The 25,863-nt window shown below is 60.8% G+C and overlaps 3 protein-coding genes across 7 annotated transcripts; 1 reads left to right on the forward strand and 2 right to left on the reverse strand.

The window, feature by feature from the left end:
* Window positions 1–1,421: 1,421 nt before the first annotated feature.
* MEF2B (myocyte enhancer factor 2B) lies at window positions 1,422–13,414 on the reverse strand. 3 transcript variants are annotated; one of them, XM_064734036.1, is made up of 9 exons: window positions 13,240–13,414; window positions 6,896–6,975; window positions 6,561–6,764; window positions 6,363–6,494; window positions 5,660–5,810; window positions 3,716–3,861; window positions 2,930–3,029; window positions 2,768–2,855; window positions 1,422–2,156 (listed from the first exon to the last, which is right to left on the reverse strand). In XM_064734036.1, the coding sequence occupies exons 2-9, from the start codon at window positions 6,947–6,949 to the stop codon at window positions 1,805–1,807; spliced, it is 1,227 nt and encodes a 408-aa protein (XP_064590106.1). In that variant the 5' UTR covers window positions 6,950–6,975; window positions 13,240–13,414; the 3' UTR covers window positions 1,422–1,804. The 3 variants fall into 3 exon arrangements, with proteins under 3 accessions (XP_064590106.1, XP_064590107.1, XP_064590105.1); XM_064734037.1 differs by lacking the exon at window positions 13,240–13,414 and adding an exon at window positions 7,295–7,612; XM_064734035.1 differs by lacking the exons at window positions 6,896–6,975; window positions 13,240–13,414 and having other exon boundaries at window positions 6,561–6,895.
* A 2,220-nt stretch (window positions 13,415–15,634) lies between these two features.
* On the forward strand, window positions 15,635–20,721 carry TMEM221 (transmembrane protein 221). Its single transcript, XM_064734038.1, has 3 exons — window positions 15,635–16,065; window positions 18,156–18,241; window positions 20,042–20,721. Exons 1-3 carry the CDS (start codon window positions 15,782–15,784, stop codon window positions 20,422–20,424), a joined length of 753 nt encoding a protein of 250 aa, XP_064590108.1. The 5' UTR covers window positions 15,635–15,781; the 3' UTR covers window positions 20,425–20,721.
* Window positions 16,037–25,849, reverse strand: BORCS8 (BLOC-1 related complex subunit 8). 3 transcript variants are annotated; one of them, XR_010442920.1, is made up of 6 exons: window positions 25,698–25,842; window positions 25,088–25,200; window positions 24,535–24,599; window positions 23,459–23,566; window positions 22,345–22,552; window positions 16,037–16,980 (listed from the first exon to the last, which is right to left on the reverse strand). XR_010442920.1 is itself a non-coding variant. In XM_064734041.1 (5 exons), the coding sequence occupies exons 1-5, from the start codon at window positions 25,732–25,734 to the stop codon at window positions 22,510–22,512; spliced, it is 366 nt and encodes a 121-aa protein (XP_064590111.1). In that variant the 5' UTR covers window positions 25,735–25,842; the 3' UTR covers window positions 21,910–22,509. The 3 variants fall into 3 exon arrangements, 2 of the variants coding, with proteins under 2 accessions (XP_064590111.1, XP_064590112.1); XM_064734041.1 differs by lacking the exon at window positions 16,037–16,980 and having other exon boundaries at window positions 21,910–22,552; XM_064734042.1 differs by lacking the exons at window positions 16,037–16,980; window positions 23,459–23,566 and having other exon boundaries at window positions 21,910–22,552; window positions 25,698–25,849.
* Window positions 25,850–25,863: the final 14 nt, after the last annotated feature.

Below are 25,863 nucleotides of genomic sequence, written 5' to 3' on the forward strand. Positions count from 1 at the left end.
GCCGCCGCCGCAGCCCCCGGCCCCTCCCCGGGGCTCACCTCGCCCTGACATTTCCTGGCGCTCCTTCCATGCCAGCGGGTTGCCATAGCAAATCTAAATCTTACAAACAAAACCAGGGGGAGAGAGGGGAAAAAAAAAAAAAGGCAAAAAAAAAAAAAAAAAGCCTGATTAGCATATATTCAAATGAGGCGTGCAATAATGCAAACCATAAATCATGCAGTCATTGCTATTCAATCAGAGTCTCTTACCCCAGCACCCGCTCCCGCTCCCGCTGTGTCGCAGCCACAGACCCGGGCCGGTCCCAAAGGTGGCCCTGAGGGGACCTGCCACCCTCGGGGGTGGCGCTGGGCCCGGCGCGGCTCGGCACAGCCCCCTAATCCCGCCTGGTATTTACGGCGCTCCATTAAACCGGGCAAACTCTCCCCAGGATTAATCTCCCGCCCCGGGTTTAATCTGGGGGCTGTAATCCATCCCCCCAGCGAGGGAAGGGGCCCAGCTCGGCCCTGGGGGTGCGGGGGGGACCCCGGCCCTGCCTGACCCCGGCCTGGGGGTGCCCAGGCGGTGCTGGGGGACCGAAACCCGCAGGATGCTGGCCCTGCAGGACCGGCGTTTGTCCCCGGCTATGGGGTGGTGGCACTGCAGGACCCGCTGTCCTCCTGTCACCCCAGGTGTCCCAAGGGCGGTGGCACTGCAGGACCCTCTGTCCCTCCTGTCACCCCAGGGTGTCCTATGGGGTGGTGGCACTGCAGGACCCGCTGTCCCTCCTGTCACCCCCAGGTGTCCCCATGGGCTGGTGGCCCTGCAGGACCCCGCTGTCCCTCCCTGTCACCCCCAGGTGTCCCATGGGTGGTGGCCCTGCAGGACCCCGCTGTCCCTCCCTGTCACCCCCAGGGTGTCCCCAAGGGCTGGTGGCCCTGCAGGACCCCTCTGTCCCTCCTTGTCACCCCCAGGGTGTCCCCAAGGGCTGGTGGCCCTGCAGGACCCGGCTGTCCCTCCCTGTCACCCCCAGGGTGTCCCCAAGGGCTGGTGGCCCTGCAGGACCCCTCTGTCCCTCCTTGTCACCCCCCAGCACCGTGGCCGTGCCCAGCACAGCCCCCATGGGATGTCCCCCCGCCCCAATATCGGCAGAACCCCCAAACCCGGCCCAGGCCAGAGCTAAACCAGGCTCAGCTCAGCTGGGCCGGGTCTTGACCCCCGCCTTGCCCCCCAAATCCCGGTTTTAAGGGGTTTTTCCTCCTCCCCCGTGCTCTGAGGCCCCCGAGAGGCTTTTTGGGGTCACCGAGGGGGTGCGGGCAGTGTCACCTCTCCCGTGGGGACATCACCTGCCTGTCCCCATGCCGGGGTTTGCCGTGCCACCCCAAACGGGGCTGCCTGAGCCCAAGAACCTCACAGCAGACACCCCGAGCCCCCCAGCTCTTTATTAGTGCGAAGATAATAAATAGAAAAGAGCCCCTGGCTGGGGGCGCAGCGCTGTCCCCAGTTCCTGTCCCCTGTCCCCTGGCCGTGTCCCGTGTCCCCTCCCCTGTCCCCTGGCCGCGGGATCGGGCCGGGGCTGCCGGTTTGGAGCCGCCGCCGCTGCTCTCAGTCCTGCTGCCACCGCGTGGCACTTCCCGGCCACTCCGGCTGCTGGGGACACGCTGGGGACAGGCGGGGACAGGCGGGGACAGCGCCCAGCGCCACCGCACAGGACACGGCCGCAGCTCCCGAGGGGGCTCGGTGGCACCGGGGGCACAGGGGGGTCCCGAGGGGCTCAGGTGGGGCAGGAGCGGGGGCTGCTCCCCCTGCCCGCGCCCCGCCGGCCTCGCTATCTCTGCCAAACGTCCGCGGGCTGTCCCCTCCGCGCGGGGACAGCGGGGACAGCGGGGACAGCGGGGACAGCCGCCCTCGGCTCGTCCGGCAGCGGCCGCGCCGCGAACGGGGGGAAGCTCTTGGCGAAGCCATCGCGGGGCTGGAGCTCGCCGGGGGCTCGGGGGGCTTCGCTGAGGGGCGCCAGGGGGGCCAGGGGGGGCTGGGGGGTGCCCGGGGCACAGCCCAGCCCCGGCGACACCCGCTCGGATTTGATGCTGATGGGCTGCGGGGACGCTCCGGGGACAGCGACAGCGGCAGCGACAGCGGCAGCGGGTGGCTCCTCCGCGGGGACCATCCGGCTGCTGGCCCTGCGGCGACAGGGCACGGGTGAGGGACTGTCCCCGTGTCCCCTTGTCACCCCGAGAGGGGTTGAGACCCCCCCAGTTCCTGTCCTGGGCTGGTTCTGGGCCCACACAGCTGCTGGGGGGGACATGGGGACAAGGTCCAAGGGGGAACCCGGCTGGAAATAATCTGGGGGTGCTTCGGGCTGACCCCCAAGAGCAGCCGGTGGGTGGGGGGCTGCCCCTCGGTGCTGCCCATGGCTGGGAGGGGACAGCAGAATGGGGTCACTCTCGCCTTGTCCCCACTGTCCCCACCACAGGGCCACCCCTGTCCTTACCCCAGCGAGGCCATGTCCTGCCTGCCTCGTTCCCCCTTGTCCTGTCCTGTCCCCGGCCCTGTCCCCCCCTGTAGCCCCCCATCCCCTGCCCTGTCCCCTCTGTCCCCTGCCCTGTCCCCCCTATCCCCACCCTGTCCCCACCCTGTCCCCACCCTGTCCCTACCCTGTCCCCCCTGTCCTGTCCTGTCCCCCCTGTAGCCCCCCATCCCCTCCCCTGTCCCCACTCTGTCCCCAGCCGTGTCCCCCCTATCCCCACCCTGTCCCCACCCTGTCCCCTGTCCTGTCCCCAGCCCTCCTCACCCCAGCGCTGCCACGTCCCGAGGGTGCTGCCAGGCCTGGGGGGGCTGCAGGAATCCGGGGGGCGCCGGGACCTCCCCAGCCCCAAAATCTGCGGGGTGGGAGCACAGAGTGAGCGGGAGGGGGTGACCAGGGAGGGGACAAGGCTGGGGCAGCGCCACTCACCCGCCGGGGCCGGGCTGAGGAAGGGGAATCCGGCCAGGCCGTGGCTCGGGAGGCCGGAGCTGCCGGGGCTCAGCGTCTGCAGGGCGGGGTACAGCGGCCGCTACGGGAAACGGGGGCACCCGATGGGTTCTGGGCCCCAAAACCCCGAGGGGACCCCGATGGGTTCTGGGCCCCAAAACCCCGCGGGGACCCCGATGGGTTCTGTGTCCAAAATCCCAAACGGGGGCACCCCGATGGGTTCTGGGCCCCAAAACCCAGGGGGACCTTCCCCACCCCTCCCTGAGCCCCCCCAGCGAGGAAGGGGCGCATGGGAGGAGCGGGGTCTGGGGAGGGGACAGCAGCATGGCCTTGGGGACAGCCGTGTGGCCTCAGGGACAGCCGGGTGGCCTTGAGGACAGTCATGAGGCCTTGGGGACGGCTGTGTGGCAATGGGGACAGCAGCATGACTTTGGGGACAGCCGTGTGGCCTTGGGGACAGCTGGGTGACACTGGGGACAGCCATGTGGCTTTGGGGACAGTTGTGAGGCCTCAAGGACAGCCATGAGGCCTTGGGGACAGCCGTATGGCACTGGGTACAGCCGTGTGGCGCTGTGGACAGTCATGAGGCCTTGGGGACAGCTGTGTGGCCTCAGGGACAGCCGTGTGGCCTCGGGGACAGCGTGTGGTGCTGTGGACAGCCGTGTGGCCTTGGGGACAGCCGTGTGGCCGTGGGGACAGTTGTGAGGCCTCGGGGACAGCCATGAGGCCTTGGGGACAGCGGTGTGGCCTTGGGGACATCAGACTCACCGCCGCGGTGCCGCCGCTCCGGCCGCCGGCCAGGCCGCCCTGGCTGTCCCCGCGCCGGCCCTCGGTCCCCAGGAACAGCGGCGGCGGCGTCTTGGTGGCCAGGGCGCGGCCCAGGCTGGCGGCGGGGAACAGGGGGTAGCCGAGCCCTGGGGACAGACGGACAGCGGGACGCACGGGTGAGCCCCGGGGATCCCCGGTGTGCCTGCACGGCCACTGCCCCGTGGGCCACCGGGGCTGCGGCGGGAGTGCCAGCAGGGCAGGGCTGGACGGGGCTCTGGGCCACACACCGGGGACAGCGGCTGCAAACGCCCTGCTGGGGGGACCCACACCCGGCTGGGGGGTCCTGTGGGAACGGCCAGTGTGCCTGCAGTCACCACATGTCCCCATCTCAGGATTTGGGGTGCTCCCTGTCCCCATCCAAGGATTGGGATGCTGCCTGTCCCCATCCAAGGATTGGGATGCTGCCTGTCCTCCATCCCTGCCTGTCCTCCATCCCTGCCTGTCCCCACCCCTGCCTGTCCCCATCCCTGCCTGTCCCCACCCCTGCCTGTCCCCACCATCCCTGCCTGTCCCCAACCCTGCCTGTCCCCATCCCTGCCTGTCCCCACCATCCCTGCCTGTCCCCATCCCTGCCTGTCCCCATCCCTGCCTGTCCCCACCCCTGCCTGTCCCCACCATCCCTGCCTGTCCCCAACCCTGCCTGTCCCCATCCCTGCCTGTCCCCAACCCTGCCTGTCCCCACCCCTGCCTGTCCCCACCCCTGCCTGTCCTCCATCCCTGCCTGTCCCCAACCCTGCCTGTCCCCATCCTGCCTGTCCCCATCCCTGCCTGTCCCCACCCCTGCCTGTCCTCCATCCCTGCCTGTCCTCCATCCCTGCCTGTCCCCACCCTGCCTGTCCCCACCCCTGCCTGTCCCCACCCCTGCCTGTCCCCATCCCTGCCTGTCCCCATCCCTGCCTGTCCTCCATCCCTGCCTGTCCCCACCCCTGCCTGTCCCCACCATCCCTGCCTGTCCCCATCCCGCATCACCTCCCACCCGGAGGTTTCCCTGCTCCAGCCCCGGGGTTTGTGGCATTTCCAGCCCCTTTTCTGTCCCCTCCAGGGGCTGAGCCCCCCGTGCCAGGCTGTGGCACTCGGGATGGGCACGGCGGGCACGGGGGAGGGCGCAGCTGCCGCCGGTGCTGGCGGGCACAGGAAGCAGCTGGAGCCGCCCCGGGCCGGTGTTTCCACAGCTGCGGCCCCGCTGCTGCCCACGCAGCCCCGGCCCCGCGCCCGGGAAGGCCCCGCGGGGGGAGCTTTGCATGCGGGGCCGGGCGGGGAAAATCCCCGCGGGGCTCGGGGGTGACGGGGTGGGCACGGCCGGGACGGGGCCAGGGCGGGAATGGGGTGCCCGGGGTGGGGGGGTCCATGGTGAGGATAGGGTGTAGAGAGTGGGGGGTCCATGGAAGGAATGGGGTGTCCGTGGTGGGAATGGGGTGTGCATGGAAGGAATGGGGTGCCCAGGGTGGAGGGTCATGGTGAGGATGGGGTGTCCATGGAAGGAATGGGGTGCCCGGGGTGGGGGGGTCCATGGTGAGAATGGGGTGTCCATGGAAGGAATGGGGTGCCCAGGGTGGAGGGTCCATGGTGAGGATGGGGTGTCCAGAGTGGGGGGTCCATGGAAGGAATGGGGTGTCCGTGGTGGGAATGGGGTGTGCATGGCAGGGATGGGATGTCCAGGGGGGTGCTGGGGTGCCCATGGTGGGGACAGGGCCTCATGGCAGGGATGGGGCGCCCATGGTGAGGACAGGGCCTCATGGCAGGGATGGAGTGCCCATGGTGGGGACAGGGCCTCATGGCAGGGATGGGGTGCCCACGGTGGGGATGGGGTGCCCATGGTGGGGACAGGGCCCCCACGGCGGGGTCCCCTCCCTGTGCCCACCCCCGCGGTGTCCCCGGGCCTACCTGGGGGCAGCGGCCCCGGGGACCGTCCCGGTGCTTTGGGGGCCGCGGCTCTGAGGGCGGGGGGGCGGCCCGGGCCCTGCGGGGAGCCCAGGGAGCCCTCGGGGCCCGGCGGGGAGCTGCCGTAGGCGGCCTCGGGCAGCGGCACCGGGCTCTGGGGGGACACACGGGGGGTCAGGGACAGGGACCCTCGGGGACACACACAGAGGGGTCAGGGACAGGGACCCTCGGGGACACACACAGAGGGGTCAGGGACAGGGACCCTTGGGACCCCAGAGGACCCTCAGGACTCTGCAGGACAAACCAGATCCCAAAGAGAGGGAGGGGACAGGACCCTTGAGGACCCTTGGAGACCCTTCGGTGACCCTTCAGGATGAGCCAGCACCCAAGGCCAGGGAGGGGACAGGACCCTTGGGGACCCTCGGGGACCCTCAGGATGAACCAGCACCCAAGGCCAGGGAGGGGACAGGACCCTTGGGGACCCTCAGGACCCTTCAGGACAAACCATAACCCAAGGCCAGGGAGGGGACAAGATCCCTGGGGACCCTTGGGGACCCTCAGAACCCTTCAGGACAAACCATAACCCAAGACCAGGGAGGGGACGGGACCCTTGGGAACCCGTGGGGACCCTTGGGGACCCTCAGGACGAACCAGCACCCAAGGCCATGGAAGGGACAGGACCCTCCACGTGCCACCCGCGACTCACATAAAACCTGGGCCGCGCCAGGGCCAGATCCGCGCCCTCTCCGAGCCTCCTGCTCCTGTCCCCGGGAGGCTCCGGGCCCTCGTCCAGCTCCAGCTCGTGGCTCTCCAGCCCCAGCCCTTTGCGCTTGAGCGTCTGCGGGGAGGGCACCGTGAGCGGGTCCCCGGGCACCGCGCGCCCCGGCGCCGCCCCGGGCGCTACCTCGAGGATGTCGGAGTTGGTGCGGCTCTCGTGGGGCTCGCTGTACTCGGTGTACTTGAGCAGCACCTTGTCCATGTCGGTGCTGGCGTACTGGAACAGGCGGTTGGTGCTGTTGAAGATGATGAGCGCGATCTCGCAGTCGCACAGCACGCTCAGCTCGTACGCCTTCTTCATCAGCCCGAATTTCCGCTTGGTGAAGGTCACCTGAGGGGGGCCGGGTGAGAAAACCCCCCAAAAAATGCTCAATTCTCCCAAAAACGCTCCCCACGCCGTAATTCTGCCTCCCATCCTCCTCATCCTCTCCCTGATCCCACCTCACCCCGAGCAGCCCCCACCTGCCGGTTCCGCTGGTCCAAAATGCGGCTGATCTGGATTTTTTTGCGGCCCATTTTGGCCTCCTCCGCCGGGCTCGGGGCTGGAAGAGAGCGAGAGACGCCTGAGCCCGCAGCCCTGGGGCTGTCCCCAGCCACAGTCCGCCCCGGCGCCGCCAAAAATAAGCTTGGCCGCGAAAAAAAATCGATTTTTGGAGGAAGTTCGGTCATTTCTTCTTCCGCGAAGATGGTGGCCAAGCGGAAAATGGGGGAAAATCGGGAAATTCTGTTCGGTTAGAGGGAAAAATCCCCTCGGCCTTGCCCAGCCAGCCCACGCATCACTCCCCAAGCACCTTTGGGTGAGGCTGTGATCCCAAGCCACGGGGTCCCAAATTCTGGGGGCTTTGGGAGCGGAGTTCTCACCCCAAACCCCGAGGCTGCTCCTGAAGCTGCTCCTGGAGCTCCGTGGGACGGGGATGGCGTTTAAAAGGGGCCGGGCTGGCGGCGGGGAGGGTCCCTCAAACAAAAGCGTTGGTTTGAGGTTTAAATTTGGGGACTTTTTTTTAATTTCTTTTTTTTTTTTCTCAAGCTCCAGCAGACTAAATTTGCCCTCCGCCACTCGCAGGCCAGGAAGTGGCTGCACGAGGAGACGGCAAAGCGAAACCGCCCGCGCACCCTGCGGCCTCGTGAGGCAGCCCGGGACAGGGACAGGGGCTGGTGACACCGGTGCCACCGGGGCTGAGGGGTGCCAGCACCCCCCGAGACTGTCACAGGGATGGGACACCCCAATTCCTGTCACACCCCCCAAATCCTGCTCCTCTGCCACCCCCACAGCACTGGGACACCCTCCTGCCAGCCCCGGGCAGGGACACGGGCCTGGTGACACCGGTGCCACCGGGGCTGAGGGGTGCCAGCCCCCCCCGAGCCTGTCATAGGGATGGGACACCCCAATTCCTGTCACATCCCCCAATTCCTGTCACATCCCCCAATCCCTGTCACACCCCCCAATCCCTGTCCCTCTGCCACCCCCAATTCCTGTCACATCCCCCAATTCCTGTCACACCCCCCAATTCCTGTCACATCCCCCCAATCCCTGTCCCACCCCCCAATTCCTGTCACATCCCCAATCCTGTCACACCCCCAATCCTTGTCCCTCTGCACACCCCCAGTCCCTGTCACATCCCCCAATCCCTGTCCCACCCCCCAATTCCTGTCCCTCTGCCACCCCCAATTCCTGTCACATCCCCCAATCCCTGTCACATCCCCCCAATCCCTGTCCCACCCCCCAATTCCTGTCCCTCTGCCACCCCCCAGCCACAGCCACCCCCAAATCCCCCAATGCCACCAAGGGGGCAGAGCCACGGGTGGCACCGGGATGTCCCCAGCGTGTGCCCACCCCGGTGTGGGGACAGCCCCGGGCTGGCTCTGTCCCCGCTGTCCCCAAGCCCCGGGGCTGGGACACTGCACGGTGGCAGCTCCGCCTTGGGGACAGCTCTGGGACCCCCCCGTGCCAGCCCGGGTGCCAGGGGGCGCTTGGGGACCCTGGGGTCCCCCCGCGTGTCCCCCTCCCCCTCTCGAGGAGCACGCTGCCATTTCACCAGCGTGCTCGCTGCTATTTTTAGCTGATCAAAACTAATTTTAATTTATGGAAGGAAATTGCGCTGCCGTTCCCACGGCCCCGCTGCCACCCTGTGTCCCCGGGCCCACGCACGACCCCCCCCGTGCCCCCTCCCCAGGGCCTGGGGGTGCCCGGAGCCCCCCGGCCCCGCCGGAAAGGGCCGAGAATGAATTCCCCGGTGGAAAAGGAGAGGTTTTCCCGTTCCCACCCATCCCTGGGGGTGCTCCTGGCTCCCACACCTGCGGCGCTCCCTGGGGACACCCCGAGCTCCCCGGGGGTCGCTTTGGGGCTGCACCCCGGGGCTGGGATGTTTGGGGCTGGGGGTGCTGGCCCGGCTGTGACCCCCCCGTGTCCCTGCACAGCCTCAGCCTGGGCGAGGATTGGGGGATGGAGGGACGGATGGACACAGGGGTGGACAGACAGATGGACACAGGGATGGACACAGGGATGGAGGGATGGACACAGGGAGGGATGGATGGATGGATGGATGGATCCATGGATAGATAGAACAGGGACGGATGGATCCATGAGATGGATGGATGGATAGATGGATGGATGGATGAAGGATGGATGGATGGATGGATGGATAGATGGATGGATGGATGGATGGATGGATGGATGGATGGATGGATGGACGGACGGACACGGGGATGGATGGATCCATGGAGGGATGGATGATGGATAGATGGATCCGTGGATCCATGGATGGACGGCTGCATCCCCCACCCGCAGCAGGGACATGAAATAACCCCAAGGATTTTCCTGGGGACAGCCCCCTCAGACCCTTGGGTGCTGCGGTACCTCAGTGCCCCAGGGGGACATGGAAGGTTCCAGCACCCACAGGGCGATTCCAAGGGGGTCCTGAGAGGCACTAATTGGGATTGGGATTGGGATTGGGATTGGGATTGGGATTGGGGTCACTCCCACCTCACCCCAGCCATTCCAGCGGGACCCAGCACCCACAGCTCGGCCTCACCCCAAACCCCACACTGGGATCGGGTTTATAACCAACCCCACAGCCCCTCTGTGCCTTTAGGGGGCATTTGCGCAGCGCCAGGGGTGTGAATTCCCAACTCCAGCTCCTGACTGGTGACCAAACAAACCCCGAGAGAGCCGCGTGTTCTTTCCGTGAGCCACCGTGGGGTCCCAGCGCCACAACGGCGCCTCCAGCACTGCCCCCACACCCTGGATGGGCCCAGAAACCCTAAATCCTCCAAATTTATCCCAAAATTCAGGCAGGGGGGGTATTAAAGGAAAAAGCTGCCCAGGACTGAGCGCTCCCCTAAAACACCCCTGAGTCAGGGTCTCAGAGCTGCCCAGGGATCCATCCTCCCACAGGGTACAGCAAGCGCAGAAAAGGGGTTTTTTTACCAAATTATGGGGGTTTTGCTGCAAATCTGAGAGCTGGAGGTGACTGGGAAGGACTGGGAGGGGATTGGTTCTCAAACACCCGCTGGTGACTTTTGGCACCTCCCAAAAAGCGTTTTGGGAGAAAAAAATCCAATTACAGCAGGGAGAAAAGGGTTTCCATGCCGAGGGAGGGGAAAATCTGAGCCAGGAGCAGCAAAACCCCACAGGAGGGAGGGGAGGATGGTGATGGGACCGGGAGGGGAACAGGGGTGGGGATGGGGGCTTGAAATGGGGTTTGGAATGGGGGTTTGAAATTGGGGTTTGAAAAATGGGGTTTGAGAAATAGGGTTTGAAATGGGGGCTTGAAACGGAATTTAAAATGGGGGTCTGAAATGGGGATTTAAACAGGGGTTTGAAATGGGGGTTTGAAATGGGGGTAATGGGGGTTTGAGAACTGGGGTTTGAAAAATGGGGTTTGAGAAATAGGGTTTGAAATAGAGGCTTGAAATGGAATTTAAAATGGGGGTCTGAAAGGGGGATTTAAATGGGGATTTGAAATGGGGGTTTGGAATGGGGTTTGAAATGGGGTTTAAAATGGGGTTTGAAAAATGTGGATTTGAAATGGGGGCTTGAAATGGAATTTAAAACGGGGGTCTGAAATAGGGGTTTGAAATGGGGATTTAAATGGGGATTTTAAATGGGAATTTGAAATGGGGTTTGCAATGGGGGTTTGATATGAAGATTTAAAATGGGGTTTGCAATGGGGGTTTGATATGAGGATTTAAAATGGGGTTTGCAATGGGGGTTTGATATGAGGATTTAAAATGGGGTTTGCAATGGGGGTTTTATCAGCACCAGACACCAGCACCGTGCCCAGAGGCCAAGCCCAGCCCTGGCCCCGTGGTTTGGGTCCCCTGGGAAGGAAGGGCTGAGCCGCTGTGAGCAGATCCCGAGCCCGGCGCGGGGAAAAGTCAAAGTTGAGCGTGGAGTTTGTGCCGGGCCCTCCTGCTTTTTATAGGTTGTTTAAACAAGTGACCAGTGCAAACCAGCAGGGGCTGGGCGGGACTGGAGCCGGGGGGAGCGGGCTGGGAAATGGGGGAGAGGTGGGGACGGGCCCTGAGGGGTTTGGGACCACCAGGACCCCCCAAACCCCGTCCCTGCATCCCAAACACCCATCAGCCAAAAACCCCTCGGGTTTGGGGGCTCTGGGGACAGTGCCACCCTCAGCCCCGCTGTCACTGTCGCTGTCCCCCTGGGGGTGACACAGAGCGAAAGCCCCGGGGCCGATGGGTGGAGGATTTTCGGTTCCAGAATGAGTGTGAGGAAGGAGGAAGGATTGAAATGGCCCCAAAACCGAGGCCGCTCACGGCCCCGGGGAGGGTGGACGGACACACGGACCGCTCCAGCCCCGGGCACCACTGAGGCTCCATCCAGGGAAGGAGCTCACAATTCCCATGGGATTCATTTGGGGGGGGTCCCCACTTGGTGCTGGGGGCACCCGGGGCTGGCCCCGCAGCTTTGGGGCTGCCTGGCCCACAGAGCTGCTCTGTCCTCAAATCCTGAGGGGATTTCTGGGAAAAGGAGGGAAATTCAAGGGGGTTAAATTGTCCTGATTTCCCCCCAAATCCTTCTGGGTGCCCCTGCTGCAGCGTGCCAGGCTCTGCAGCCCCTCAGTGCTGGATCCCAGCCGGATCCCTCTCCCTTTGCACCAAAGTCTCACAAAGTTTCCCAAATCCACTTTTTTGGGTGTCGTGGGTGCCCTGGGCTTGGGAAGGTTTGGGGTCCTAAACCAGACCTGAGGCCTGGTTTAGGCTGATTTAGGCTGGTTTACTGCCTGATTTAGGCAGGTTTATTGCCTGGTTTACTGTCTGGTTTAGGCTGGTTCATTGCCAGGTTTAGGCTGGTTTAGGCTGGTTTATTGCCTGGTTTAGGCTGGTTTACTGCCTGGTTTAGGCTGGTTTATTGCCTGGTTTAGGCTGGTTTACTGCCTGGTTTAGGCTGGTTTACTGCCTGGTTTAGGCTGGTTTATTGCCTGGTTAAGGCTGGTTTATTACCTGGTTTACTGCCTGATTTAGGCTGGTTTATTGCCTGGTTTACTGCCTGGTTTAGGCTGGTTTATTGCCTGGTTAAGGCTGGTTTATTGCCTGGTTTACTGCCTGGTTTAGGCTGCTTTACTGCTGGCAGGACCCATCAGGATCCCTCTCCCTTTGCACAGAACTTTCCCAAAGTTTCCCAAATCACGTTTTCGGGATGCCGTGGGTGCCCTGGGCAGGTTTGGGGTCCTAAGCCAGTCCTGGGGCCTCACCCACGTCCCTCCTTCCCCCAGAGCTCCCCGAGGTGGCCGTGCCGTGCCCAGCTGGCAGCGGGGCACAGGGCCAGCCCGGGGTGTCCTGATGGTCCCCCCGCTCCTTCCCCAGCCCCAGGGATGCTCGGGGGGTCCCGGGGGCACTGCCCCCCCCCTTTGGGTCCCATCCCCAATTTCCTGCTCATCCCGAGCTGCCACGGAAATCCATTCCCTGGGAAACTCCAGGCTGGCAGCGCTGGGAGAGTTTCTGTCATCAAAAGAGTAAAAAATCCCTGAGGGTGGGATGGGGACAGGGACAGGGACAGGAGGGACAGGGACAGAAGGGACAGGGACAGGGACAGGAGGGACAGGGACAGAAGGGACAGGGACAGCGACAGGGACACGCTGGCAGCGGGCTGTGCTGGGCAGGAGGATCTGGCACAGGTTCCACCTCACTCTCTACGGGTGCCAGGGGGACCCAGGTGCCCTGGGACACTCTGGAGATGCCACACGGAGGTGCCACCTCCCTGGGGATGCCCCTGGCCGGAGCCGCGGCCGTGTCCTGTCCCCTCCCGGGAGCAGGAAGGGACCAGCACGTGCCCCGCGAGGTGGCAGCGCCATCGGGGCTGACCGGGCGCGCTGTCCCCGCTGTCCCCGCTGTCCCCGCAGGCGCCGCTGCCGTGCCTCAGTTTCCCCGCAGCCCCCGGAGGCGCCGGTGGTCCCGGGGGCGGCGGCGGGGCCGGGGCAGGGCGGCTGCCGCCCAGGCTGCACTTTTGGGTTAAACCCGGGCGTTCCTCCCTGCGCAGACACGAGTAAAAATAACCGGCCCGGGCTCGGCGCAAACCGCAGGCTTTTTATAGCCCGCCATCCCGAGACGGCGGGGCGGGGGCCGGGGCTCCGCCGTGCCCAGAGCCGCCCGCCGGGCGCCGGCCCGGCCGCACCGGCCCCTCCCGGGCCGGCCCCGCTGCCGCTCCGTGCCCGGGCGCCCCGGGATGCGGCCGGAGCCCCGGCGGGCAGAGCGGGGCAGGCAGCGCTGCTGCCGCCGGTCGCCGTGCCCGGTGCCCGGTGCCGGTGCCAGCGGAGCGCGGGACCCCGTGCCCGCCGCGGGACACGCACCTGGGCAGCGGCGCTCCCTCCTCGGCGGCCCCGCGCGCTCCCGGCGCTGCAGCGGAGCCGGGCAGGCCCCGGGGCCGGTCCCGGTGCTGGTCCCGGTGCTGGTCCCGGTGTCAGACCCGTTGTCGGTCCCGGTCCCGGTCCCGTCCGTGCCCCCGGAGCGCTGCCGCCGCCTGACCGAGCAGCGCCGCTGACATTTGCATAACCCCGCCCACCCCGCCCGAAGATTTGCATACAGCAGCCGCGCTGTTCTGCCATTGGTTAATGGAGGGTGGGTATTTGCATAGTCACGCCCTTGTCCGGGTGAAGGGCGGGGTGAAGGAAAGGGGCGTGGCCAGGAGTTCGGGGAGCTGCAGGTGGGAAAAGGGAATAACGGGGAATTCAGGGAAAATCAGGGAATATCAGGGGAATCGGGAAATCAGAGAATATCAGGAACTATCAGGGAATTAAGGGAATATCAAGGAATAACAGGGGAATTCAGGGGAATCGGGAAAATCAGGGAAATCTGGGAATATCAGGGAATTCAGGGAATATCAAGGAATAAGAGGGGAATTCAGGGAATATCAGGGAATAGCACGGAAATGAGGGGAATCAGGAAATCAGGGAAATCAGGGAATATCAGGGAATTCAGGGAATATCAAGGAATCAGAGGGGAATTCAGGGAATATCAGGGAATAGCATGGAAATCAGGGGAATCAGGAAATCAGGGAATATCAGGGAATTCAGGGAATCGGGTCCCACCCAGCCCCACAGCAGCGACATTTTTGCACCCCGGACATCCTGGGGCTCCTGTCCCGACTCCCATTCCCGGGAAGATCAGGAGGAAAACCGGGAGAAATGAGGAATTTCTGGATGAGGCTCTCAGGCGTTCGGGACGTGACATCTCCCCCAGAGCTGCTTTTAAAGCTCGTGATTTACAGAGTGCAATTAGCGGAGTGTTAATGAGCCTCGCCAGTAATATTAATTGATCCCGAAGAGCGGCTGGGGGGAGAACAGAAGCGTCGGAGCTCCGGCAGAGTCCGAGGTGACACATCCAGGTGTCCCCTCCAGCCCTGGGACACTTTGGGGACACTCAGGTGGCTCTTTGGGTGTGGGACATCCCTGTCCCGTCCTGTCCCGCCCTGTCCTTCCCTCACCTCACCTGTCCCGGTCCGGCCCGGGTCAGGGCCACTCCAGCCGTGCCAGGTAGAGCCGTTTTTGGGGTTTTGGGGACCCCGCGGTCCCCCCGGGTCAGGGGTTGTGCCCCGCTGTTCCTTCCCAGCTCCCAAAGCTTTGAGCTCCCTCCCGAGGCTCCTCCTGCCCCAAAATCCCGGGTTTTAGGGAGTTTGGGGTGCCGATGCCCTGGGATGGGAGCTGCGCCCCAAGGGACACCGGCGGGGACACGGAAAGGGACAGAGCTGCCGTCACCAGGAGCTGCTTTGGGGACCTTGGGCCGAGTCCCAGGGACTGCCACCCCCTCCGGGCCTTCCCAAAAACGCTGGAAAGGAGCCGGGAGCCAAAGCGCGGCCGCGGCCGCTGCCAAGGCCAACACGGCGGGACTTGAAAATAGCCCCGAGAGCGGCACGGCCCCGGTGCCAGCGGGAACCGCCCACGCGGGACCGGACGGAGGGACGGCGGGGACAGAGAGGGACAGCGGGGACAGAGAGGGACAGGGAGGGACAGAGAGGGACAGAGAGGGACAGGGAGGGACAGCAAGGGACAGCCAGCACTGCCACTGCAGACAGAAAGCTCAGCTCGGTCTGGATGGCACAGCCCGGCTGGGCGCGGCTGCTGGCACCGGGATGGGGGTGTCCCCCGCTGTCCCCCGCTGTCCCCCGGTGTCCCTCCCGCGGGAATGGCTGTGCCGGGAAGCGCGGGGCCGTTCCCGAGGTGCCCGGCGACCCGCGGGGTGAATTCCCCCGGGCTGCTCCTGCTGGGAACCTCGAGCAGCCCCGGGCCGGCGCTGCCGGGCGGGTCCCGCGGGGGCTCCGCTTCCCAGGGTATTTACACGGCCTGGGAAAGGCGCGGGGTCCCGGGGGCCGGCCCGAGGGTCCTTTCCCAGCCTGGCGGGACTGGGAACGTCCCGGGAGCTCCCCGGGGGCCGCGGGGACGGTCCCGGCGCGGGCGGAGGCCAAAGGCGCCGCTCCCGGGGGTGCGGGAACCGCGGGACCCCGTCCCACACCGGGGTCAGTCCCGGGGCTCTCCCGGGGAACGGCAGCGCTGGGAACGGGAGGGCGGCTCGGTGCCCGTCTGTCCGTCCATCCATCGGTCCGTCCGTCCGTCCGTCCTCAGTCCCCACCCCCGCTCCCTCCGCTCCCTCCCGCCGCCCCCAGGAGGCTCCCGGGGCCCCACCGGGGGCGGGCACGGGGAGGGTCCGGCACGGAGGCAGGACCGGAGGCAGGACGGGCCCGCCCCGGCGGACCCCGCGGAACGGCGGCAGCACCGGCCCGGTGCCCGTTCCCGGTTCCCATTCCCCGCCCAAGCTTCCGAGTCGGGGAGCGCACGCAGTTCGGCACCCCCGGTTCCGCCGGTGCCCCCGGTTCCCGGTGCCGGTACCGGCCCCGCCATGCCCTCCGCGTACCCGCAGCGAGCCCTGACGGTGCTGCTGCTCTTCGGGACCCTGTCGGCCGCCATGGCGCTGCTCTCCTCCAGCCTCATCTTCCAGCTGCCCTCGGGCCGCGCCGCTCCCGGCGCCGGCGCGCTCCCGGAGCCGGTGGCCGCCGCCGTGCTGCCGGTGTCGGCCGTGCTGGCCGCGCTCTGCCTGGTGCTCAACGTGAGCTGCCTCCTGCTCTGCCTCCTGCACGGCTACTTCAGCACCGAGCTGGGCCGGGGGCAGCGCGGGCCCGAGCGGTGAGAGCGCCGGGCGGGGACACCGGGAACCGGGGGGAGCGGGAGAGGCGGGGAACGGGAATGGAGGGGCTCGGATAAACGGGGACCGGGGCTGGAGGGACCGGGGGGCTCGGGATAAACGGGGACCGGGGCTGGAGGGACCGGGGATGCCCGGAGGGTTCCGGGGGAACAGGAAATCCTCTAAGGGGTCCGGGGGAACCGGGGATGCCCGGAGGAGTCCAGGGCAACCGGAGGGACCGGGAATGCCCGGAAGGGTCCGGGGGATCCAGGAATCCTCGGAGGGGTCCGGGGGAACCGGGGATGCTCCGAGCGGTCCGGGCAGAAGGGAAGGGCTGGAGGACGCAGCGGGATCAGGGAATGAGGGGTCCCGGTGCCAACTCCGCCCGTGCCCCAAAACCCCCGTGAGGATTTGCTGGGTCCCCTCCAAAAGGGGCTGTGGGGAGCAATGGGTGGAAAATCCCCCAAATTCCTCTCCGTGAACCCCAGGGCTGGAACTGAGCCCTTTAATTTGAGTTTTAGAGACTCCAGAAATTGGGGCCGGCAGGTTTAACCTGGCTGCGCAATCCAGGGGGTTTCATTTCCATAATTGGAAAATCTTGGATTTGGAATGGGCTGGGGGCTCCTGGCCCAGCGCCTGGGTTAAAACTAAAAAACAACTCGGGGATAATCTGATTTTAAAGGATTTTGGTGACGACTGGACTTGGTGGGGTGGCTCACGCAATTTTGGGACCTCTCTGACTTCAGTCAAAACTCGCTGAAAGGGAATGACGACGCTTCAACAGCTCCTTTTTGTCCCTTAATTGGAGAATCCAATCAGGCCCGGCTCTGCGCGGAGCACCGGGCTGGAGAAATTCCAGCAGCGCCTCCTCAGCCTCTTCCAACGCTTCATTAACGGAGGAGAGCAAAAATATTTCCCTAAAAACACAAAAAATTCCCACAACAAACTCGGCTTTTCTGCTGGAAAACTAACAACAAAAAATTCCCCACCCCGAGCTGTGAATTTTCCTGTGATCCCAGCCTGGATTTTGGGCTGTAACTGCTCCGTTTGGGAGCTGTGAAGTGGAAATTTGGGAATTGCGAGGTCGCAGGTGAGGAAAAATCCCATTGCCAAAAACTCCCAGAGCGAAGCGCCGTGAGGCTCTTCCCCAGTAATTCGAATTTCAGGAGGATTCTGTGCCTCTCCCCGGGAATCTCCAGCAGATCCCGTGCCCGTGCCTCAGTTTCCCCGGCTGCGGCTGGAGCTCTCCGCTCAGACCGGGAGGAAAGGGGGGATTCGGGGCCGCGGGTTCGGGGCATGGCCAGGAGGTGGCGCTGATGTCCCCGCGCTGCGGTGGCGTCACGGGAGCCGCTCGGGGCTGGGAGCCCCAATTGCTGCCGTGACCCCGAATTGCCGCTGTCACCCCAAACTCTGCTGTCACCCTGAACTGGTGCTGTCACCCCAAAGTGACGCTGTGACCCCGAATTTCGCTGCCACCCCAAATTGCCACTGTCACCCATTCCAGATTTTTCCTGGGCTCAGATCAGGACCAGGATTATTGAAGTTGGCGGGAGACGACCCACCTTGCGTTGGTCAGCATCGACTCCACTTAATTGATCAATCAGGCACCTTTTATAACAGTGTTAATTCACTTCATGCATATTGCAAAATCTGAGCTCACAATAGGCCAGAGATTACACACCAACTCCTCCTTATGTTTCCAATACCAAGATTTGGGTTCTCAAAATTATTCTTGCTTTCCCAAAACAGCCAAAGATAGAACATCCACTTGTTATGAGAAAGCTGCCTGAGAACTCTATTGTGCAAGGCTCTCAAGGCCTTCATGTTTGTCACTTTTACCTGTAATTAAAAATAACCTGAGAACCTCTGCTGTTCACAGAAGCAGGCTGTGAGAATCTGCTCTTCACAGCTGCTTTCTAAGCCATCTCTGAAAAAATCTCCAACACAGGATCAGTTCTGAATTCCTCCCTCCATCCTTTTCCCGGGCTCAGAGCAGGACTGGAGCCTGCCCAGATCTGTTTTCCCTGCCAGGAGCCCTTCCAGAGCTGTTTTCCCTCTTTTCCCTGTTTTCCCTCCTTTCCCTGTTTCCCAGGGCTCTCTGGTTCCTCCTGGACAGCCGGAGCGTCCGGCACGCGGCCATCGGGCTCTTCTGCTGCGGGGTCTGCCTCTACCTCACAGGCAAGCGACCCCAGGGTCCCCCATGTCCCCCCAGTGTCCCCCAGTGTCCCCCAGTGTAATTTTGTAGGGGCTGGAGGGGTCCAGAGATGGGAACAGAGCTGGAGAATTCCTGAGGGGGCTGAAATTTCCAAATCAGGGAAATTTCCAAATTTTTCCAAGAATTTCCAAATCCATCCCTTACGTAATCCCAGCTCCTGAGCTGTTCTCCAGCCTCAACCACTCCATGAATTCCCAAACCCATCCCTCTTTAATCTCAGCTCCTGAGCTCTTTCCCAGGCTCTCCTGAGCTGTCCCTGAGCCTTTTCCAGCCTCAGCCACGGCAGGAATTCCCAAACCCATCCCTGTTTACTCCTGAGCCTTTTCCAGCCTCATTTACCCCAGGAATCCCCAAACCCATCCCTGTTTACTCCTGAGCCTCTTCCAGCCTCAGCCACTGCAGGAATTCCCAAACCCATCCCTGTTTTACTCCTGAGCCCCTTTCCAGCCTCATTTACCCCAGGAATTCCCAAACCCATCCCTCTTTATTCCTGAGCCCCTTTCCAGCCTCAGCCACTGCAGGAATTCCCAAATCCACCCCATTCTATTCCAGGCTCCTGAGCTCTTTCCCAGGTTCTCCTGAGCTGTCCCTGAGCCCTTTTCCAGCCTCAGCCATCCCAGGAATTCCCAAACCCATCCCTGTTTACTCCTGAGCCTTTTCCAGCCTCAGCCATCCCAGGAATTCCCAAATCCATCCCTGTTTACTCCTGAGCCCCTTTCCAGCCTCATTTACCCCAGGAATTCCCAAACCCATCCCTGTTTACTCCTGAACTCCCTTTCCAGCCTCATTTACCCCAGGAATTCCCAAACCCATCCCTGTTTACTCCTGAGCCTTTTCCAGCCTCAGCCATCCCAGGAATTCCCAAATCCATCCCTGTTTACTCCTGAGCCCCTTTCCAGCCTCATTTACCCCAGGAATTCCCAAACCCATCCCTGTTTACTCCTGAACTCCCTTTCCAGCCTCAGCCACTGCAGGAATCCCCAAACCCATCCCTGTTTACTCCTGAACTCCCTTTCCAGCATCAGCCACTGCAGGAATTCCCAAACCCATCCCTGTTTACTCCTGAGCCCCTTTCCAGCCTCATTTACCCCAGGAATTCCCAAACCCATCCCTGTTTACTCCTGAGCCTTTTCCAGCCTCATTTACCCCACGAATTCCCAAACCCATCCCTGTTTACTCCTGAACCCCCTTTCCAGCCTCATTTACCCCAGGAATTCCCAAACCCATCCCTCTTTATTCCTGAGCCCCTTTTCCAGCCTCATTTACCCCAGGAATTCCCAAACCCATCCCTTTTAACTCCTGAGCCTTTTCCAGCCTCATTTACCCCAGGAATTCCCAAATCCACCCCATTCTATTCCAGGCTCCTGAGCTCTTTCCCAGGTTCTCCTGAGCTGTCCCTGAGCCTTTTCCAGCCTCATTTACCCCAGGAATTCCCAAACCCATCCCTGTTTACTCCTGAACCCCCTTTCCAGCCTCAGCCACTGCAGGAATTCCCAAACCCATCCCTGTTTACTCCTGAACCCCCTTTCCAGCCTCATTTACCGCAGGAATTCCCAAACCCATCCCTGTTTACTCCTGAGCCTTTTCCAGCCTCAGCCACGGCAGGAATTCCCAAACCCATCCCTGTTTACTCCTGAGCCTTTTCCAGCCTCATTTACCCCAGGAATTCCCAAACCCATCCCTGTTTACTCCTGAACCCCCTTTCCAGCCTCATTTACCCCAGGAATTCCCAACCCCACCGTTTCCCCCGTGTGTCCCCGCAGCCCTGGCCCTGTCCATGCTGCTGCTGTTCCAGCTGGAGGCCGCCATCGCCAGCGCCTGCATCCTGACCTCGGGCGTGCTGCTGCTGCTGCTCTCCCTGCTCCACGCGCTGCTCCGCGCCTCCCGCATCTCCCCCCGGCGCTCGGAGCCTCCCCACGCCCTCTACGAGAACGACTCGGCCCCGCCCGGCCCCGAAATCCACCGGGAATTCTCCTTCCCGCCTTCCCCCGAGGGCAAATCCCGGCCGGGCTCGGCCTCCAGCAGCAACCGGAGCTCCGGGAGCAAGGAGTTCCCAAGGGGATCCCAGTGGGAATTGTCCAGGAGCAAGGAATCCCAATGCCAGGACTGGTCCAGGAGCACAGAATTCCCAAGGGAATCCCAGTGAGAATTGTCCAGGAGCAAGGAATTGCCCAGGGAATCTCAGTGGGAATTTTCCGGGAGCAAGGAATCCCAATGCCAAGACTGGTCCAGGAGCAAAGAATTCCCAAGGGATGCCCAGTGGGAATTGTCCAGGAGTAAAGAATTCCTGAGGGAATCCCAGGACTGGTCCAGGAGTAAAGAATTCTCAAGGGAATCCCAAGACTGGTCCAGGAGCAAGGAATTGCCCAGGGAATCCCAGTGGGAATTGTCCAGGAGCAAGGAATTCCCAAGGGAATCGTCCAGAAACAAAGAATTGTCCAGGGAACCCCAGGACTGGTCCAGGAGCAAGGAATTCCCAAAGGAATCCCAGTGGGAATTGTCCAGGAGCAAGGAATCCCAATGCCAGGACTGGTCCAGAATCAAGGAATTCCCCAGGGAATCCCAGCGGGAATTGTGCAGGAGCACAGAATTCCCCAGGGAATCCCAGCGGGAATTGTGCAGGAGCACAGAATTCCCCAGGGAATCCCAGCAGGAATTGTGCAGGAGCACAGAATTCCCCAGGGAATCCCAGCGGGAATTGTGCAGGAGCACAGAATTCCCCAGGGAATCCCAGCGGGAATTGTGCAGGAGCACAGAATTCCCCAGGGAGCCCCAATCCCAGGACTGGTCCCGAACGCACGGGACACTTTTGGAGCCAGGGCTGCTGCAGGAGCAGGGACATCCCTGGAACGGCACCAGCAGGGAGATGAGGAATGCCACGGCCCACAGAGCCACCAAGGACTCCACGCTGGTCTGAGGGAAATTCGGGATTTTTCTCGAGGAGGAGTTGATGGTTTTTCACGGTTTTGGGTTTTTTTTTTTCCTGGAAAAATTCCTTTATCCACAGGGAAAATCGCAGTGCTGCCTGCCTGGGAACCCAAATCCATCCCAGCCGTGGGAGAGGATCTGGGGAGCAGAAATTGGGATTTTCACCATTTCAGAATTTCAGCTTTTCCCAGCAGATCCCGGCTGATTTCCCTTCTCCTTCCTCCCCGCTCCATCCTCATCCTCAGCACTGGCACGGATGGGGGATTGGGGTGGGGGAAACCCAGTTTGGGGTGGGGAAAATCAAATTTGGGGTGGGGAAAATCCAGTTTGGGGTGGGGAAAATCAAATTTGGGGTGGGGAAAATCAAATTTGGGGTGGGGAAAATCCAGTTTGGGGTGGCCAGGAACAGATTTGGGGTAGGAAAAGGCAGATTTGGGGTGTCAGAGGAAACTTGGGGTGGCAGGAAGGGGGTTTGGGGTGGCAAAGAACAGATTTGGGGTGGGGAAAAGAACAGATTTGGGGTAGGAAAAGGCAGATTTGGGGTGTCACTGCTATTATCCCAAATTCCACCTGCTATCCCAAGCACAATTCCCCTGGAATTTGAGTTTTATTCCCTGAATCTCCCTGGAAAATCCAGGAGGGATCCACAGCAAAGCTCTGCTCCCTCCCAGTCGCCTCCAAAACCAAGAGCGCAAAACAAAAATCCTTTTTTTAATTTTTTTTTTTTTTTTGTATTTTAAGGAATCTTTTCTCCCTTGAAAGCCCAAAATTCCACATTCCTTTGCTCCATGCCCTTGGAAACCCCAGGATAAAAAAGGAGCTCCGAGCTCCCACGGCCACAGGAGAAAAGCTGAAAACCTTCAAAAGGAATTTTCTTGTTGGTTTTTTTTTTTGAGATTTTTTTGGTTTGTTTTTTTTTTCCTTTTTATTCTCATCCTCATTAAAACCAAACCCAGCAATTCCTTGGCAGCAGCTGGCAAAGTTTCTCCTTGGAGAATTCCTCCTCAACAAAAGCCTGGAGTGCTGCTCACATTCCAGCCTTTTACACAAAATTCCCAAAGCAAGACCTCATCTGGGAGGATTTTGGGGAAAAAAAAAGCCTGGAAACAAAAAAAGGGAAGGAAAAACACAAACCCACCCTGTTTTCCATGGAAAAGAGGTCCCAAAAAGCAGGATTTGGGATTTTCCAGCTCTTCTTTTTTGTGTTTTCCTGGGAATTCAGGGGCTTCTCCACCTGTGCAGCCCCAGAGGTTTTTTTGGCTTCTTCCCAAGGTTGGGAAATCCAGGATGGAAAATCAGAAATTCAGGAAGTGCCCGGAGGATTCTTGGCTTGGGGGGTGATGGTGCTGCGGGAAGAAAGAGGAAAAGTTAAATTCAGCAGCCTGAAAATGTGGGAAATTTGGGAAATTAAAATTCCCCCTGCTGGGGTAAGGGGTTTTTGGGGTCACACAGCCATTTCTGCAGCCTGAAAAATCCCAAAATATCCCCCCCCAAAATCAAAACAAACCCCAAAAATCCCTCAGGTTTTTTTTTAAAATCCCCCCAAAAAATTCCTAAAATCGCCCCACAAAAAAAATCCTCCAAAATAAAAGAATCCCCCCACAAAAATGAAAAAAAATCCCAAAAAATCAAAATAAATGCCTCAATTTTTTTTTTAAATCCCAAAAATTCCAAAAATTTTGGGGATACCTCTGCTCAATCCCTGCATCCCCAAACTCTTCGAATATCCCCAAAAATCTCCCAAAAACCTCTCTAAAATTCCATTTTTTCCAAATTTTCCCATAGCAAAGAGCATTGTTTTCTCAGCAGGAAATGGGGGAAAATCAGGGAATGCTGTCCTGGATAATCCTGGAATTTTTTTCCCAGGATTTCGGGGGTACCTCTTCCCAATCCCTGAATCCCTAAACTCGAAACAATTCAGATCTCCTAAAAAACCTCCCTAAAATTCAATTTATTCCAAATTTTCCCTTAGCAAACAGCGCTGGTCTCCCCCCAAAGAACAGGGAAAAATCAGGGAATGGTGTCCTGGATAATCCTGGAATTTTTTTCCCAGGATTTTGGGGGTACCTCTTCCCAATCCCTGAATCCCTAAACTCGAAACCCTTCATATCTCCTAAAAAACCTCCCTAAAATTGAATTTATTCCAAATTTTCCCTTAGCAAACAGCGCTGGTCTCCCCGCAAAGAACAGGGAAAAATCAGGGAATGGTGTCCTGGATAATCCTGGAGTTTTCCCCCAGGATTTTGGGGTACCTGCGGCCCTGGGCAGCGTTGAGCTGCTCCTTCATGGCTATGGAATGCTTGAGCAGGCTGTCGATGCTCTTGAAGTAAACGCTGCTGTCACTCATGCTCTTGATGGCACTGCAAACGGGGGAAAAGAGGGAGCAGGACACAGCTGGAATTCCCAAACTCTGCTTGTTCCCCCTCCAATCCCAGGAAAATTCAGGTTTGAGGGGTTTCCCACTGTGGGGAGCTGGGGAAATTCCATAAATTTCTGAAATTCCTGCCAGGAGTTCCCAAATCCCAGCTCTTCCCAACGCATTCCCTGGATCCTGCTGCGTTTTCCAGCCTGGAATCCCAGGATTTTCCCTCTCAAGGTGAAAATCCCAAACCCCCAACTCATTCCCTGTATCTTCCAGCCTGAAATTCCAAGAATCTAACCCTCAAAACGAAAATCCCAAATCCCAACTCATTCCCTGGATCTTTCCACCCAGAAATCCAGGAATTTCTCTCTCAAAGTGAAAATCCCCAATCCCAGCTTGTCCCAATTCATTCCCTGGATCCTTTTGTGTTTCCCAGCCCAGAATTTCAGCCTCAAATTGTTCAAAGCTCATCCCAAATCCCGACTCATTCCCTGGATCCTGCCTGGGTTTTCCAGCCCGGAATTCCAGGAATTTCACTCTCAAAGTGGAAATCTCAAATCCCAATTAATTCCCTGGATTTTTCAGCCCAGAATTCCAGAAATTTCCCTCTCAAGGTGGAAATCCCAAATCCCAGCTTTTCCCATCCTCAGTCCCTGGATCCTTTTGTGTTTTCCGGTGCAGAATTCCAGGAACTTCCCTCTCAAAATGGAAATCCCAAATCCCAATTAATTCCCTGGGTTTTCCAGCCCAGAATTCCAGGATTTTCCCTCTCCAAGTGGAAATCCCAAATCCCAGCTCTTCCCAATTCATCCTCTGGATCCTGCCTGGATTTTCCAGCCCGGAATTGCAGGAATTTCCCTGTGAAAGTGGAAATCCCAAACCCCAGCTGCTCCCATCCCCATTCCCTGGATCCTGCCGTGTTTCCCAGCCCGGAATTCCATGGATTTCCAGCAATTCCAGCAGCACCTGCAGGCGTACTCCACGGTGTAAATGGCTCCCTGGCTCTGCTCCTCCCAGCTCTGCATGTCCGACTGTGAGGGGAATAAAACCAGCATGGATCAGGCAGGATCTGAGCTGGGAACGGGCCTGGGGAGGAAATTCCTGCCTGGAATGGGATGGGATGGGATTCCCAGGGAATTGTGGCTGCCCCCGGACCCCGGGAATGTCCAAGCAGGGAAGGATCCGAGGAGAACCTGGAGCTGCTTCCAGAGGGGAAGGGGCTCCAAAGGAGCTGGAGAGGGTTTGGGATGAGGGAGGGAGCCAGGGACTGGATTTGGGATGGAATCCCAAGGCACAGGAAATGGATTTGGGATGGGAATTCCAGGTCCCAGGGAACGGATTTGGGATGAGAGATGGAATCCCAGGGATGGGATCCCACAGCACAGGGGACAGCTCCAGGCCAGACAATTCCCGTGGGGATTTTGGGGCAGGAATTCCCGGAGGAGCTGCGCCTGCGGGCTCGGTCCCTCAGCTCCCGGAATTCCCGGAATTGGGAATTGGGATTCCCGGGGCTCCCCACCTTGTGCTGGGCCAGCTCGGGCAGCGAGCGCCGCACGTGCTCCTGCAGCCGGAACAGCGCCACCGAGGGCTCGTTGGCCAGCACGTACAGGCTCTCCGTGAACTTGTCCGTCACTGCCGGGAGAAACGGGAAAAAACGGGAAAAAGCGGGATTAATCGGGATACGGGGGGAGCAGGGCTAATCCAGGGAGACAGCTCAGCGGAAATCAGAAAATACAGAGAAATCCATGGAAATATCTCCACAGAAATCCAGAGAAATTAATGGAAACATCTCCATAGAAATCCACAGAAATATCTCTATAGAAATCCAGAGAAATCCATGGGTATCTCTCCACAGAAATCCATGGAAGTAAACAGAAATACCTCCACGGAAATCCATAGAAAACCTCGGAAATATCTCCACAGAAAACCTCGGAAATATCTCCACAGAAACCCACACCAGAATCTCCAAGGGACACCCAGGCGCTCTTCGCCACGGGGGATGAAGGCCGGCAATCAAACCACAATACCCCAGCGGCCAAACCACCGCGGCGGGGCCGCTCCCAGCCCATCCCCGCCCGTCCCGGTCCCGGTGCCGCCTGTCCCGGTGCTGTTCCCGGTCCCGGTCCCACCTTTCTTCACCTTCAGCTGCATCTCCGGCTCCTCCATCCCGCCCGCCACCACTTCCGCTTCCGCCAGCGCGCCCCCGAAACCGCCCCGGGCACGGAAAACAGCCCCGGCTGGAAACGCGGCCTAGGGACCAACGTTCCGCTTAGCGTCCCCGCGCCCCGCAAATCG

Source organism: Zonotrichia leucophrys, chromosome 28 (genome assembly GCF_028769735.1).
Source record: "Zonotrichia leucophrys gambelii isolate GWCS_2022_RI chromosome 28, RI_Zleu_2.0, whole genome shotgun sequence".
NCBI lineage: Eukaryota > Metazoa > Chordata > Aves > Passeriformes > Passerellidae > Zonotrichia > Zonotrichia leucophrys.

Coding starts and splice junctions, on each gene's coding strand:
- MEF2B (XM_064734035.1), bottom strand. CDS start 6,857: ATGAGGAGGATGGGAGGCAGAATTACGGCGTGGGGAGCGTTTTTGGGA. Junction 5,811..6,362: donor TGGCGCGGCCCAGGTTTTAT/GTGAGTCGCGGG, acceptor GTGTCCCCCCAG/AGCCCGGTGCCGCTGCCCGA. Junction 2,856..2,929: donor CCTCAGCCCGGCCCCGGCGG/GTGAGTGGCGCT, acceptor CCCACCCCGCAG/ATTTTGGGGCTGGGGAGGTC.
- TMEM221 (XM_064734038.1), top strand. CDS start 15,782: ATGCCCTCCGCGTACCCGCAGCGAGCCCTGACGGTGCTGCTGCTCTTC. Junction 16,066..18,155: donor GGGCAGCGCGGGCCCGAGCG/GTGAGAGCGCCG, acceptor CCTGTTTCCCAG/GGCTCTCTGGTTCCTCCTGG. Junction 18,242..20,041: donor GGTCTGCCTCTACCTCACAG/GCAAGCGACCCC, acceptor GTGTCCCCGCAG/CCCTGGCCCTGTCCATGCTG.
- BORCS8 (XM_064734041.1), bottom strand. CDS start 25,734: ATGGAGGAGCCGGAGATGCAGCTGAAGGTGAAGAAAG. Junction 25,201..25,697: donor GCAGCTGAAGGTGAAGAAAG/GTGGGACCGGGA, acceptor TTCTCCCGGCAG/TGACGGACAAGTTCACGGAG. Junction 23,567..24,534: donor ACCGTGGAGTACGCCTGCAG/GTGCTGCTGGAA, acceptor CCCCGTTTGCAG/TGCCATCAAGAGCATGAGTG.